At 54.6% G+C, this 15,318-nt stretch overlaps 2 protein-coding genes across 2 annotated transcripts in view; one reads left to right on the forward strand and one right to left on the reverse strand.

Moving 5' to 3' along the window:
* Positions 1 to 629: 629 nt before the first annotated feature.
* Positions 630 to 9,472, forward strand: FAM166B (family with sequence similarity 166 member B). The gene is made up of 6 exons (XM_033164693.1): positions 630 to 740; positions 2,945 to 3,159; positions 3,576 to 3,739; positions 6,826 to 6,964; positions 7,739 to 7,963; positions 9,375 to 9,472. Exons 1-6 carry the CDS (start codon positions 673 to 675, stop codon positions 9,470 to 9,472), a joined length of 909 nt encoding a protein of 302 aa, XP_033020584.1. The 5' UTR covers positions 630 to 672.
* A 3,540-nt stretch (positions 9,473 to 13,012) lies between these two features.
* The window catches only part of RUSC2 (RUN and SH3 domain containing 2), a 28,534-nt gene continuing 26,228 nt past the window's right edge, over positions 13,013 to 15,318 (reverse strand). The window contains exons 10-11 of the mRNA XM_033164694.1: positions 15,124 to 15,300; positions 13,013 to 13,193 (exon numbers count right to left, since the gene is read on the reverse strand). Of these exons, the coding sequence (XP_033020585.1) occupies positions 13,013 to 13,193; positions 15,124 to 15,300 (358 nt within the window). The remainder of the gene's footprint in view (positions 13,194 to 15,123; positions 15,301 to 15,318) is intronic.

The raw sequence follows: 15,318 nt of genomic DNA on the forward strand, positions 1-15,318 counted from the left end.
TCCCTGTCGAGTTTGCACGCTGCCCAACTGAGCACAGTCTGCTGGTGGGGGCATCCAAGGGAGGTGCCCCCCAAGGTCCCTGAAAGACCCTGAGACTGGTCCTGGTTGGAAATGGTCCCTAAATCTGGAAGGAGTCCATGGGGCACAGCTTGTACTGCACCTATGGAAAGTAGCCAGGCTGGATGGTGCTGACGGGGAGTTAGAGGGAGAGAGAGAGAGAAGGGGAAGGGTTATCTCCTGCCTCTGACTCACAAAGCCAGAGTGTAGTGGTTAGAGTGTGGGCCCAGGACCTGGGAGAGAGCAGGGTTCCAATCCTCCCACTCGGCCAGGATGAAGCCAGGCCAAGCCGTCCCATTGCTTGCCCAAGATTTGCTGTTCAGAGGTGGCACTGCCACCTTTCCCTTGAAAGAGATCAGCGTGAGAACAGAGGACATTTTAATCAGCATCCTTCTGCCCAGGGCCATAGGAGGAGTCCAGGGCTCAGGTGGCTGGGGTGGTGGGCACTCCGATCCCTGCCTGGCACCTTGCCCACTGTGTGCCACCACCCCTTCAGCACAGAGCCGGCTGTGTTTCTCTGCGCTTCAAGTTTCCCTGGGCACAGGCTCCACCTCTTGGCTTCCCGCCCTGGCTGTGCACTCCTTCCTGGGCAGACACGGAGAGCAGACACGGGTCATGGCTACAGCTTTCGCCCCCAAGGCTAGCCAGATTCTGATGACCCCGGAGCCACACTACATCCCCGGGTAAGCGCAGAGGTTGCAGCCGGCAGGCAGCCCAGGACAGAAGAGCTTCCTGGGAGCCCAGTGAGTCGGGGGGGGGCGGCCCTTTCTCCAGCAGGCTCTCTTCCTGAGCATGAGGATCAGGCTATATGCCTGTGCCTCTTCACACCCCTTGCGGGTCTTGCACACCTTGGGGGTGCAGGAGTGAGTGTCAACTTGGCCTTGCGACCGGGGGTGCCGGGGGTGCCACGAAGCGTGCATGGCCCTGGCCCTGAAATTTGCGGGTGCCTGGCCCCTTCATGGGGAGTTTTGTGGGTGCTTGGGCACCCAGGGAGTTGGCACCTATGTGTAGGTGTGTGGAATCGGTGCGCAGGTGTGCTAAGCTCTCTCGGCTTCTTCCCGACACCAGGAGAGGGGAAGGGCCCCCAATGCGGGGGGGGGGAGAGAACTGGCAGCCCAGCAACCCTTCCCACCCCGCGTTCCTCATCCGCGCACCTCCATCAGGCTGCCCTTCTCTCGCTACTCTCTCTGTGTACAGCAGTCGCCATAGCAGCCCTACAGGAAACCTGGCGAGGGGAGGGGAACGTCACTGTTATGTACTGACTTTCAGTCACCCAGGAACCAAAAGGGCTGTGGGTGGCCGTGAGAAGCGCCTGCAAGCCGGGACAGGGGTCTGAAGGGGGCAAGAAGTGGCCAGGCAGCTCCGAGTCCTGGAAAGATGAGGGCGCTGAGTCTCTGGGAAGTGACCATCCCGGTCCGTTCTCTGCCTGCTGGCTTTGAGCTACCATTTCAGTCCAGCCCCCTGAACTACAGAGCTCTGGCCAGAAGGGAAAGTGGGCTGGGCTGTGCCCAGAAAGGGCCGTCTGAATACTCAAAGGACTTGAATCAGGGAAAGGATTCATGGAATCATATGATGGTAGAGTTGGAAGGGAACCTCAGGGGTCATCTAGTCCAACCCCCTTCAATGCAGGAATCTCAGCTGAAGCATTCATGACAGGTGGCCATCCGACCTCTGCTTAGAAACCTCCAAGGAAGGAGAGTCCACCACCTCCAGAGGGAGACGGGTCGGTTCCTGAGAACTGTTTTGGCTGGGTCACTTCATTCTCTCCATCTTAAAGCATACTTTCTCCTCATTTAACTCGGCAGTTCACAAACTTTCCGGAGTCACCCCCTCTTGTTTCCAAAAACTCATCCTCAGTGCCCCCTACTCTGTTAAAATGCACTATTCAGAATAGTGATTTCCACATCCCACTAAGGAAGACAGCAACACAGTAAAATTCAAATTATCACTCAATTGCACATTTCTTCAAAATCTAATTTAAACGATGCAATTTAATTAATTCAACAACACTGATGAATTTGATCCAGTGGTAGCAGTTTGCAAAGTCCGTTTCACCTGCAGTGCCCCTCTGCAGTCCGCTTAGGGTCTCCCTAGGCAATCCTACCCCCACCCCACCCCCTCAGGGGGTGGCACCATCCCACTTTGAGAACCGCTGGTCTAACTGGTGAATCCGCCAGTTCACTGACACCAATATTTCTGAATTGCCCAGTCGTGAGAAGGGCGAGGTGGTTTCTGGCAAGGATCCTTATACAGTAATGACTTTGTCGAAACATATGAAAATTGTGGGCTGAGAAGGAAGAGGCAAGCAGGGTGGGCCACCAGGATGCGGCCAGCTCAGAGACTGCCAGCTGCTTCCAGCACACCTGTCTCCTTCCAGAATCCAGTATGCAGAACGACTCACCTGCAGCCCTGGCTGGGTCCTCACAAGAGCCAAACATCCGGTCCAAGTTGCTGGCCAGTTAGAGCATCTCATTGGGTGAATTTCTCCTATGGACCAGCAGGGTTCCATCCTCCATTGGCTCTGTGCTTTTGGATCAAATAGAATACAGAGGATCAGGCCCAGAAAGCCCCCAGTTGGATGGCAGACCTAGTTAGGGCACACATGGAACTGGTGGCTCTTAGGGGGCTGTCAATGGCTACATGCCATAATGGCTATGCTTCATGGCCAGAAGCAGCAATGCTTCTCCCAGTTCCTGGGGGCCACAGGAGGGGGGGGTGCTTTGGGGCCTGGATCCTGTTTGTGGGTTTCCCATCTGGGCACCTGGTTGTCCACTGTGAGAACAGGATGCAGGGCTAGATGGGGGCTTGGCCTGATCCATCGACAGTCTTGAGTCACATGATTCCTATGTTCCCTTGCCCCTGACGCTCTCCTGCCCCCCCCTTGCAGCTACGGCGGGTACTGCCCCCGTTACAAGTTCATGCTGGGCCAGACTTATGGGAAGCTGACCTCGCAGCTGCTCACCAGCCCCGAGGCGGATCACTCTGGCCGGCTGCTCCTGCAGCCCAACTGCTCCCCCAGAGACACAGAGGAGCCTCCGGAGCAGAACGAGAGTGGAGGGAAGCTCCCCCTGCTTGGCTGCAGCACCATCCCAGGTTACACAGGTAAACTCCGGGAAGGGAGGGAGGGAGGGAGGGAGCAGGAGGTCCCCTCAGTCAGGTCTGGGCTGCAGCAGCGGCTGGCACCTGATTTGGGCAGGGCAGGCTCCGACAAAGGGGCCAGAGGCAGAATGCTGCGGCCCCCGAGAGGATGGAGGGCAGGCCCTTAATCTGCAGGTCTCAATGTGAGTGTCCGTCTGTCTTGGGAGACAATAAGATTAAATGCTAGGGGGCTGCTGCTTCCCTGACTTTGCTGGCCAACCCTTCCAGCCGCTTTGCCCTTCCTGCACACCTGACCAAAGCCCCCTCCTCTTACCCCTCACCCCCGTGCATAGCTTGCAGCCTTGGAGATCCCTCCGGGACACCCTCTCCCTTCACCCTACGCTGCCTGGGCTGTTCAAACACGTCTTGTGTCCTGGCAGGATTCATCCCTCGGGCCCAGAACCACTTTGCCAAGACCTACAGCGAGATCTGCAAGGAGGCCAGGAGCGAGTTTGCCCGGCAGCTGCTGAGGGGAGCCGGACAGCGGCAGGCCTGGAAGGCGGCTGGAGAGGAGTCTTCGAAGGACACCAAGCTGGAGTCTCACGTACGTGGCGGACCTGAGGGTCAAGCCCTTTCGTGGGCAAGTGTGGCAGCTGGGGGGGGGCACTTACACGTCACCAAAAAAAACCTGCATGAGATTTGCATGTGCTAACTCTTGCATGCAGGGACAAATTTAGAAAGAAGCACTGTCACTGATGTTTTGAACTCCACCCGCCCCACACATCTGGAGGGCACCAGGTGGGCACCCTTTTGCCTAGATGTGGGTTTAACCAGCATCTGGGATGACCAGTAATCCCGGAGTTCCTGCTCCCACTGGCCGTGAAAGGGTCCGCTGGCTATGATCTGAAAGTAGTTGTTGTGAGTTCTGAAGGTTTCCGAAGGTTTCTGAAGGTTCCGGAGGTTTCCGGATAGGAAAGATAGGCAAAGCTAAAGTAGCGGCCAAAACTTAGAAGGCCAAATAAACTTTTAGAAATAAAATGAAATAAATACTAAGAGACTGCAGTCAATGGTGAAGAAGCGCTCCACTGCTCTGTGCGGCTTGGTTTCTCTTTCGGTTTCTCTCTGGCTTGTCTCGCACTGATGTTCTTTCTTAGCTTGTCTTGCGCACTCTCCACACCGCTATTTATTAGGAAGTTAAACATCGTTATAACATTGTCAACAACCAATCACAACGTTGTTTCTAGGTGAGTTTCTGGGTGGGAAACTCTTAACTGACCATTAATAAGGCTAAATTGGCACGCTTTGCTCCAAGCGCGGAGGGATCCAGGCAGCAAACCTTCTGCCGGATCCTTTACCTTCCATGCGATGCGCGGAAGGTTACCTTAAAGAAAACAGGTGCAGGAGCACCTTAAAACGTATTCCCACACCTAGACTGACTGGCATCACCTCTCCAGGGTCTCTAATGGGGGGGGTGTGCATTTCCAGCCCTGGAGACGGGGCCCTGGCTGGGTCAGGGGGCTGCTGGCTGGTCTTCCAGCATGTGCATCTCATTTGCAACTTAGGACCAGTGAGGTTGCCTTCCCCCCCCCATGTGCACAATAAAATGTGGCTCTTTTGGGGGGGTGTTGTTGAGTTCTTGTTCTTTTTTATTTTATATATTGTGATCTTTTCTGTGAACCACCCTGAGAACTCCAGGTATAGGGAGGTATACCTGTATACAGGTAAATTCAATCAATCAATCAATCAATCAATCAATCACAGAACCCCACTAAGTGTCCCTCTTTTCCAGGGATGTCCCCGATTTAGAGAAGCCATCCTGGTTTCTGATTTGATCCAAGAATGTCCCACTTTTCGTTAGGATGCCCCTAATTTTCATTGGAGAAACGCTGGAGGGTATAGACTCGGCCCCCTTGATTGGCAGAATGGGCTCCACCGCAGGTGCCACATAATGTCCGTTCCATATTTGTAAGAATTTGACACCTGCACTTTGGAACTCCCTGCCTCTTGATACCAAGCAGGTGCCTTGGCTGGCCCCTATTTGGCATCTGCTGAGAACATTCTTGTTTAGACAAGCCTATCCAGATGCTTAGAAAGTTGGTGTGCATTTTAATCCATTTTTAGCATTTTAACTCTTTTTACAGTATTGTTGCATTCCCCCCCCCCCATTTTCTTGGCTTGTCTGTTCGTAAACTGCTTTAGGGGTTTCTTCTTTACGATCAAGCAGCATATAATTTTTTTTTAAAAAATTAGTAACTGAATAAATAAGTGGGTAGCAAGATCTGCCCCCCCAATCCCTCTTGAATCTGCCAGGGCCGTGTGTGTGAGGCTCCCAGGTTGTCCTCGCCCTCTATCTATTTTTCTATCTACTAGCTGTACCCGGCCATGCATTGCTGTGCCACAGTTGGTACTGGAAGGAGACCCTGTTTTCACCTACCTCCCCACAGCTTCTCCCATTGAACACCCGCCTGCCTCCTCTCCGCCTTTCCCCCCGTTTTCATAGAATCATAGAAGAGTTGGAAGAGACCCCAAGGGCCATCCAGTCCAACCCCCTGCCTAGCAGGAAACACCATCAAAGCATTCCTGACAGATGGCTGTCAAGCCTCCGCTTAAAGACCTCCAAAGAAGGAGACTCCACCACACTCCTTGGCAGCAAATTCCACTGCTGAACAGCTCTCACTGTCAGGAAGTTCTTCCTAATGTTTAGGTGGAATCTTCTTTCTTGTAGTTTGAATCCATTGCTCCGTGTCCGCTTCTCTGGAGCAGCAGAAAACAACCTTTCTGCCTCCTCTATATGACATCCTTTTATATATTTGAACATGGCTATCATATCACCCCTTAACCTTCTCTTCTCCAGGCTAAACATACCTCATAAGGCATCGTTCCTCATAAGGCATTGTTTCCAGGCCTTTGACCATTTTGGTTGCCCTCCTCTGGACACCTTCCAGCTTGTCAGTATCCTTCTTGAACTGTGGTGCCTCCCCACCTGCCTCCCCACAGCTTCTCCCGTTGAACACCCACCTGCCTCCTATCCGTCTTTGCCCCCGTTTTCGCCTGCCTCCCCACAGCTTCTCCCGTTGAACTCCCGCCTGCCTCCTATCCGTCTTTGCCCCCGTTTTCGCCTGCCTCCCCACAGCTTCTCCCGTTGAACACCCACCTGCCTCCTATCCGTCTTTGCCCCCGTTTTCGCCTGCCTCCCCACAGCTTCTCCCGTTGAACTCCCGCCTGCCTCCTCTCCCAATGGAGAGGCTCCTTCCCCACCTTTCCCTCTGTGTTCCCCCCTCAGAAACGGCTCTTCCATCAAAACTGCTCGTTCCGCCCCCCACGCACATGACCAATGAAATTACTGTGTGCTACTTTTGTGTCCAGTAGATGGCGCTCTTTTTGCAGAAAATCACAAGTTTTTACCTGTCACAGGTGTGACATCTATATAATTTTTTTACATAAAAACACGCCAGGAACCCAACGTTGTGTCAAAATTTCAAAGCAATCTTAGATTACGGACAAACGAACAGCTACATTTTATTTACGTAGATCTATCTATCTAGGGAGGGGCATTAAAGTCCCCCCCTCCTTCCCCGCCTCCTATGCCTTGGTGTTTCCTTGAAATGGAAGGTGGCTGCAAAGGGTTTTAATAACATCAGCAAAGAGACGCCTTTCTGGGCCTGACTCTGACCCTCCTGGTGCCCACAGGGCCTCACCCCCAAGTGCAAGACCCCCCTGGCCGCCGTGTCAAAAGCTGCTGCCCCATATGTGTCTCGCTACGCCTTCCGGCCTCAGGGATCGCCCTACTCTCTGGAGGACAGCAACCCACAGAGACACTTCATCTCAGGTGAGGCTCACCTGCCCTGACCCATTGAGGCTGAGGGATATCTCCTAATGCAAGGAGCATCTCTGGCAGAGGTGGCGGGGGGGGGGGGGAAGGGGAGTTAGGGTTACCTCCCCCCTCCAGGTTTACCAAGACCGTGCTCATTCTCCCCCCCCCCCAATCTGTTGCTATTTGCATCCTTCAAAAAACAGAACAAGCCCCTGTATAGTAAATGGAGCAATGCTTTTAAGGTCTCGTTTAGCCCTTGGATCAGGGCTGGATCAGAATCTCTCTTGGTCTGCACTCCTCCAGTTGGACAGGTGGGTGGGGCTGCAAAGGAAGACCTCTGGACAAAGGGTCCGAGTTCAAAACCTGCTGCCTTGGGCAGGGATTGGCTGCTCTCGGGGTCTCTGACTGGGAGCTCTCAAGTGGAAGCAAACCCTGTGGGGTGGGCATCTGGTGCCCAATTTGAAAGGCTCTCCTTGCCGAGGAGCCTTCAAGCCCAGTCAGTCGATACTTGGCAACCAGGAGGTTACATACCGGAGGTCACATTTGGCTCCATTGGTGGGAAGCAGCTCTCCCCAGGGAGACTCCCTGGGCGCCTTCAGGTGAAAACTTCCCTCTATAACAAGGCCTTGGGCTGATGAAACAATCCATGGCCTTTTACATATGACTAGAGAGGTGTCGTCTTTTTAGTATTAAGTTACGCATTTGGTGTTTTTATGTTGCAAAATAACGATAATACTACTAGACCCCACCAGCTGTGGAGTCTTAACTCTCTCGACTCCTGCAATGCAGGCTTCACTGGATTCGTCCCTCGCGCCCAGTATCTGATTGGGGCAAGCTACCCAGTCATCACCCGCCGGGCTCTGGCAGAGTTTGACCAGATGCGACGGAGGCAGAGGCAAGGGCCTACTGGAAGCAGCCACCATGCCCAGAAAGGGGGCAATGCCCTCCCTCCACTGAGAAAGACCTACCCCACAGACATGGGCCTCCTGCCCCACTACAGGGGCTATGTTCCAGGTGAGCTGGGGGGCTGCCCCACCTGTTTGCACCCTTCTCCTCTGGGTGCTGCAACCCACAGAGACCTGGCCTGACACCCGTGGGAGACGAGGTGCCACAAAGGCTTTAAAAGCGGCTTGGACCAGTCCAGGGAGGAATGTTCTTCCAGGGCTGCTAGCCATGAGGACTAGCCTCTTGCCTCCACGGAGGAGGAGAGGGCTGCTCTTGGGCTCGAATCCTGCTTGTCAGTTTTCCATAACGGGCATCTGGTTGGCCCCTGTGAGAACAGGAGGCTGGAGTGGGTGGGCCGTTGGCCGGATCCAGCTTGCTCTCCTTATGTTCTTATGCAACCTCACATCTGGTCGGATTTGAGGGGGGGGAAGCTTCTTCAAAATATGCTCATTGCAGGGAGAGGTAAACTTTATAGACCTTTTGAAGCTGTGATGAGGTGCCCCAAATGGGGGGCTGTCCCACGGCTGTATGGCATTGTTTGGGTGGGGGCACCACCTTCGCCACGGAGCCCCAGGCTAGACGTGGGCCCTGGCATGGCTGGGCTGTGGCTTGAACCCCCAGATCAGAGTCTTCCCTGGTGCCTCACCACACTCAGGCCAGACCACGTTCCTCAAGTGTTGCCCAGGGCGGTTCTTTCTGGACGTAGAGAATCACGCAGATATAGCAGCACAGATTTATGCTCAAACACCCCCCCCCTCTCCCCACCCTGGCAGACGATTAGCTGCTCCTGCCACCCCCACCTGGGCTTTCCTCTTGCCAGGAAGGACAACTGGGCAGCCATAGAAACCCTTGAGCTTCTGGAGCGAAGGAAAGCGATCTCCCCCCCCCCTTGGGGGGTCCCCTGTGGCCACATGAGCTGAGGGGGAAATGGGACTCCAGACCCTCCAAGTGTCCCTATTTTCCAGGGACACCCCTGATTTGGAGAAGACATCCCGGTTTCTGATTTGATCCCAAATTGTCCCCCTTTTCCTTAGGACGTCCCCATTTTCATTGGGGAGTTATCTGACCCCCGAGCCCTCTGAAGGCAATCCTGTGTAGGGAAGGTTTTGAAAATGTTTAATGTTTATTATGTTTTTATATATGTTGGAAGCTGGGCAACCCAGTCAGATGTGTGGGGTATAAATAGTAAAATTACCATTATGGAATGGGACGTCCCTATTTTAATTGGAGAAATGTTGGAGGCTTTTTGGCTCTGCAGGCCTGGGGGGGGGGGGTTTCCGCCTCCCTTTCTGCTCCGGCTTCCTGAAAGCCCTTGCAGCTCTTCCTCAAATGCTGCTGCTCTGGTCCGGAGGAGGAGGAGGCGGGCATGGCAGAGTTGGAAGGGACCCCCAAGGCTCATCTAGCCCAACCCCCTGCAAGGCAGGAATCGCAGCGAAGGCGTCCCCTTTCTCCATTCAGGCCTTTGTGTGTCTCCTTGCAGGTTACAAGTTCCAGTTTGGCCACACCTACGGCCAGCTCACCTTTGACGCCCTGGGCCAGAGCACCCTGGAGAAGCAGGTGCTGGATGGGGAACCATGACCTCCCCCCCCCCCCGGCCTCTCTGGGACTCTCCCCCTCCTCCAGGAGCCACTTCTGCCCCCTTGTTGTGTGTGTGCTGTAAGGAAGGAAAACCGACAGCCAGGATGGAAGAGGACCCCCTTCAACTCCCCCTCTTCCTCAGACAAAGGACCCCTGGTGGGACTTTTGGGGGGGGAGGGGGGAATGAAAGGATGCCAGAGGATGGGCAGCTCCCCATTCTGGACTGGGGTGTGTGTGGACCAGATGGCCTTCCGGCTCCCCCAGCTCTTTGAATCTATGGGGTCTGTTTCTCAGGAGGGTGGATCTTTCAGGGCGGGGAAGGTCCCAGTTGTCCCAGAGGGTCCACTCATGTTCTGGGAAGCCCAGAGACCCCCTTTGGAGAAGGGCAGCAGGAGAAGCCTTTTCAGCTGCCAGCCGTCCTCTTGCTGCCTCTCGGGGAGAAGGAAGGCCACCCTGGGCCAGGCAGCAGGTCGGGTCTCAAGAAGAGGGTCCCCCCCCCCCTGCGCAGTTTGGGAGAAGGGAATGTGGCATGTGGGGCCAGAGGCCTACAGGGCATCTAGAACACTTAGATAATACCAACCAGGACATGTTTAACCTGACAACAAGAGGAAAGGGTCAACACTTTTTTGCTTCCCTTTGGGATGTGGAAGAAGCCACACTTGGTCAACCCTCCCACAAAACAGGAGGGGCATAAAAGTGACAAGAAAACCCCTTAATTCAGGGTACTGGTGGGCTATTTTTCTGAGCTGGGAAATGCACAAAACGTCTTAATTCTAGCTACACATTTTCCAGCCATGCTCAGGATTGAGTTGCCACTTGAGCAGAACTGCTTTGAAATCAGCCTCCATAGAAAACATCCCAAATTCACCCCCCTTTTCACCTCTGGGCTTCCAGGTACTGTAGCTCCGTCTGACAGATAGATGGGAGCAGACATAAAGGTAAGAACAAAATAAAAAAAAATTATTTCCATTAGCACCTTAGAGACCAACTAAGTTTGTTCTTGGTATGAGCTTTCGTGTGCATGCACACTTCATCAGATACCAAGAAGAAGTGTGCATGCACCCACTATCTGAAGAAGTGTGCATGCACACGAAAGCTCATACCAAGAACAAACTTAGTTGGTCTCAGGTGCTACTGGAAAGAATTTTTTTTGTTTTGTTTTGACTATGGCAGACCAACACGGCTACCCACCTATAAAGGTAAGAGGAAGTCATAGGTGCTGCTGGGATATGACTCCAGAGGGCCGAAATTAAGTAGATGGGGAAATGCCAGTGCCGGGTGGGGAATCGTGGCCCCATGAGATGATGAGGGCCCACCTGAGATCAGTCCTCTCCTGCCCAGCCCTGGGGACTTCCTTCCCTTTAGCAGAGTCTTCCGTAACTTTGGGACTCAGTAGGCATGAGCTCCATCTTCTGCAGCGAGGCAAAAACTGCTGCAGCCATTTGACGAGGAGCCAGAGCTCAGGGAGACCCTGCATGTCATGGGAAAGAAGCTCCGGGTTCAAGCCCTGAGGCCTCCTCTGGAGGGAGAGGGGAAGGGGACGGGAGAATCACAGAACCATGGGATCTGAATGCTGGGAGCGTCGTGTAGCCCAACCCTCCTGCAACGCAGAAATCACAGCAAGTCTCTCGGATTCTTCTCGCCTTCCAGAAGTCTGCTCCAGAAGCACTTGTCAAGAGTTGCTTCTTCCACAACTTGGGACGGGGGCAAGAAACGTTAGTTTTGCCCCGAAAATGGAGTAAGACTTCCTTTCCCCCTCTTACTTTCTGACCATAAGAGCTGTTTGACAGTGGAAGAGTCTCTTTCGGAAGGTGGGGGACTCTCCTTCCTTAAGCAGAGGTTGGTGGCCATCCATCATGGACCCTTGAGTTGAGATTCCTGCCTTGCAGGGGGTTGGGCTAAGAGGACCTCTGACATTCCCTCTGACTCTGCGATTCTATGATTCTATGCCAAGGGCATCCCTTGGGCGCTGGGCAAAGGGCAGCTGCAGCCCCCCAGCCCACTTTGCTCCTGCCTCTTTCTTCAACCTTCTTTTTCTCTGTCCTCCAATAGATCAATAGATTTTGAGTTGCGTCAAGGCCTGCAAAGCCCAGAACTTCCCTGCAGGCTCTGCCAGGTGGAGGAGCCACCCCATAGATTTCCTCCACTCCTGGCTTCAGCGTCCATCGGGGTGGGGAGGGGTCCCAATCGAGGAAGTGGGTGGGTGTACTCAACCGTCTCTGCAGCGGAGAGGAGCTCTTCAATCAGCACCTTTTTTTTATTAATATGCGTCATAAATAAAGAAATAAATAAATAAAGGCGAGACACCCTGTTCTTACGCCGGAAGTACAAATTAAACATGGCGCCTTTTCCGCAGGAGCCTCTTGACTTCGCAACAGCAGCCGCCCCTTGGAGGGAGGGCAAGGCGGGACCCCCCAGCCCAGCCCCTCAATACTGACTGACCGACTAGCTGGTCTTGGCAATAACACTGCCCTCTGGCTATAGGGGGGGGGCGGACACAGGAGACCAGGACCCCCATCCCACCCCGCCCCCCAACGGAAAGGGAGAATGGCGGGGAGTCCCTAAGCCCAGAGAAAACCCTTCTGCCACCCACCCTGTTACAGACATGTGCAGGCAGTTTCACCAGCACTGCCTGGATGTCCTCTGGGGACCCCAGCAGTGCCCTTCTGCTGCTGGGTCAGGACCCTGTACCCTGTGGGGGGGGGCAGCCCCTTGCGGCTGGAAGGGCTGTCCTCTGCCCCCCACCCTTGATCCCCCTTTGTGGGCATCGCCCACCGTCGAACCTACTTCTAACACAGAACGGCTGTGGACCCCTACCAAACCACTACACAGACACACAGACACACGGGCGGGAATACTTTCCCTCGGGGGGGACCCCACCCCCTCCTTCCCTCCCTCCCTCCCTCTGAAGCTAGATGCCCCTTCCCCGGAGCACAGGTCTGTTCCCACCGGCTGCCCCTGCGGTGTGGCGGGGGCCACAAGACGCAACGGGGTGTTAATATAGGTTAGCACACAGTTCTAGAGGGGGCGTGTCTAGGGCAGGGCCGCCTGCAATTCCACCTGCGGCCACCGGGGGCAGCTTGCAGGAGAGCCCCCCCCCCCCGGAGATGGAGGCGGAGCAATGCATGCTGGGGGTTGTCTGGGAACAGGCTGCGCCGCCCTATTTAGGAAGGGGACTCCAAGGGCCATCCAGTCCACCCCCTGCAACACAAAGCAGCAGCAGTCCTGGCGGCTGAATGTCTATGCCGGATGAGCCCTGGAGGCGAAGCAGGCGAAGAGTTCCTTGTTGGGGGGGGGGAGGGAAGGGGGCGAGAGAAGAGAGGAGCATGCACAGCAATGACACTTGGCAACAGGAGACCCCTGGCAAGAGAGGCGGGGGCCAAGGCGGAGAGCAGCAGCGGTTTCTGAGTTTCCATCACAGCGAGGAGATCAGTAGGAGGAGGGGGCGCCTCTGCACCCGACACTGTCTTGCTGGGGGGGCACAGCCGGGCTCCGAGGGTCTGTGCTTCTCTGGGCTTCCCCAGCCGCCCCCGGCCCCCGTCAGTAGTCCTCGTCCTCCATGTGGGTGACGTACATGATGGGCACCAGGCCGCTCTCCGCCCCTCGCCGGCAGCGCAGCCAGTCGGCGTCCACCTTGCCCACCACGCGCAGGACATCGCCCTTCTTGAAGCTCAGCTGCCCGGCCTCCGTGGCGATGTGGTGGCAGAGGGCCTTGACCTCGCTGCGGAGGGAAGGAGGGAGTCGTGAGGGGGGGGGACGACAACAACAACAACTATTATTTATACCCTGCCCATCTGTTTTTTTTTTTAAAAAAATAATTTTTATTCATTTTATAAGATAATATAACATAATACAACATGAAAAATACAAAGATTCAGAAAAGAAAAAGAAAGAGAAGAGAAAATATATATAAAAGAACAACAATATATAGTTCTGCAGAGTGGGACGGGACACCCCGGGGTCCTCTAGTCCAACCCCCTGCAACGCAGGAATCGCAGCTCAAGAATCCCTGATGGAAAGACACCAAACCGCTTTTGGGAAACCTCTAAGGCAGGCATGTCCAACAGGTAGATCATGATCTACCGGTAGATCACTGGATGTCTGTGGTAGATCATCGGAAGATCAGTGGCTCCCCCCAAAGAAGCTAAAAAACTTTGGCTCCCCTAAAAAAAAGCTCCACATCTTTGTCCTGCACCCCTAAAATGACCTGAACCACCAAAAATGGGGCTTTCCTTCCTAAAAAAAAAGCTCAATGTCGCCTTCCTCTTCCCTAAAGAAGCTCAACAATTTTGACCTGAACCCCTCAAAAGGGGGTAGATCACTGCCAGTTTTTAACTCTGTGAGTAGATCGCAGTCTCTTGGAAGTTGGCCACCCCTACAGTCTATAGCCATAGATGGAAGGGGCTCCCAAGGGCTCCTGCCATGGCAGGAATCACAGACAAAGACGGCCACCCAATCTCTGCTTCCGCCGCCAGTGAAGGAGAGTCCGCCTCAGAGACCCTGGCAGGCAGGAGGTCTGGGGTACTGTGGGGGAGGAGAAAGGGCATCTACCCCCCCCCCCGAGACCCTCTCCTTCAGAGGAAGCCTCTAAAGAGAGGTTGGGTGGCCCTGTTCTTTCAGCTGTGATTTCTGCACAGTAGGGGGCTGGACTACATGTTCCCCGGGACTCCCTTCCAACATTGCATGGTCACCACCGGCTGCTGGAGGAGGCAGCATGAGGGAGGGTCTCCACAGATGAGGGGTCCTCCTCTCCCACAGGGCACAATGGCCACAGCCCACCAGCTGCCTCTTGGGGCCACTTCCATCAGCCGCAAGGGCTGGGGACAAACCATAAAGGGAGCTTGTCACCCCCCATGTCTCTGCACTCTCACTCTCACCACACTCCTGGCTTAATGGGAGGGGGGGGTCTCTCAGCACCCTGAGGGCCACAGATGCTCTCCATCCCTCACCTGAGGTTGCTTTTGAGCCCAGCCCTGATTCTCCCTGTGGTATTGGTCCAAAGAGCCATAATGACTGTGATAATGTGAACCCCTATAAATCCTTGAATATGCTTCTAATAGAGAAGTTACGGTCACCTGTTGCTTTAAGAAACTGATGATTTGGCAAAGATGCCGTCCCCACTGGGACAGAAGGTCAAACGCAAAGATGCAGCTCATAAGCTAGAACATAAGTTGATGCATGGTACAAAGGGCTACACATAACACAGGTTCCCAACATGCATACTAACACAATGTAACAAATCACGGTGAGAATCAAAGTTTAGTTAGCAATGCTTATTGCGCATGAGTATTAAATATGAAATGAGGTAATGATGTACATGATTGATTAAATTGGAATGTTATAAATACCCCTGCCCCACATTGGGCGGGACTCTCCATCCCTCACCCGAGGTTGCTTTTGAGCCCAGCCCTGACCCCCCCCTCCAAGATCCAGACCTCTGCTCTCTGCCCATGCCAGGGACTCAGTTCTCATCCCTGCAGGGCTCTCCATGAGACCACAAGCCTAAGGGGTCCCAGAGGGGGAGGTCCTGGGCCTCTGGGGAAACCCCCTGAAAAACCTTCTAGCTTGAGCATCCTTGAGACAGACCCTGGCCCCCCAGCCCTATGGCTGCCCCCAGCCCTGATCCCCCATTGCCCCGCAGGATCCCTCACCAGGGTCTCTCGGGGTAGCTTCCCCTGTCCGGCAGTGGCTGCTTGGGATGTGCGGGCGGAGGGTCCAGCGCCAGCCGCTCAGGCTCCGAGGAGGCCTCTCTCCACACCGTGGCTCCCACCGTCTGTGCCATCAGCTGCAGCACGGAGCGGTCCAGGCTGAGCCAGCCAGAGGGCAGCCTGGAAGGGGAGAAGGAA

The sequence above is a fragment of the Lacerta agilis genome, chromosome 11 (assembly GCF_009819535.1).
Source record: "Lacerta agilis isolate rLacAgi1 chromosome 11, rLacAgi1.pri, whole genome shotgun sequence".
Lineage (NCBI taxonomy): Eukaryota > Metazoa > Chordata > Lepidosauria > Squamata > Lacertidae > Lacerta > Lacerta agilis.

Bases quoted from the DNA above. Each gene is read 5' to 3' on its own strand.
- FAM166B (XM_033164693.1), top strand. From the start codon at position 673: ATGGCTACAGCTTTCGCCCCCAAGGCTAGCCAGATTCTGATGACCCCG. The intron at 3,160-3,575 runs GTAAACTCCGGG...GTGTCCTGGCAG, and splicing joins CACCATCCCAGGTTACACAG to GATTCATCCCTCGGGCCCAG. The intron at 7,964-9,374 runs GTGAGCTGGGGG...GTCTCCTTGCAG, and splicing joins CTACAGGGGCTATGTTCCAG to GTTACAAGTTCCAGTTTGGC.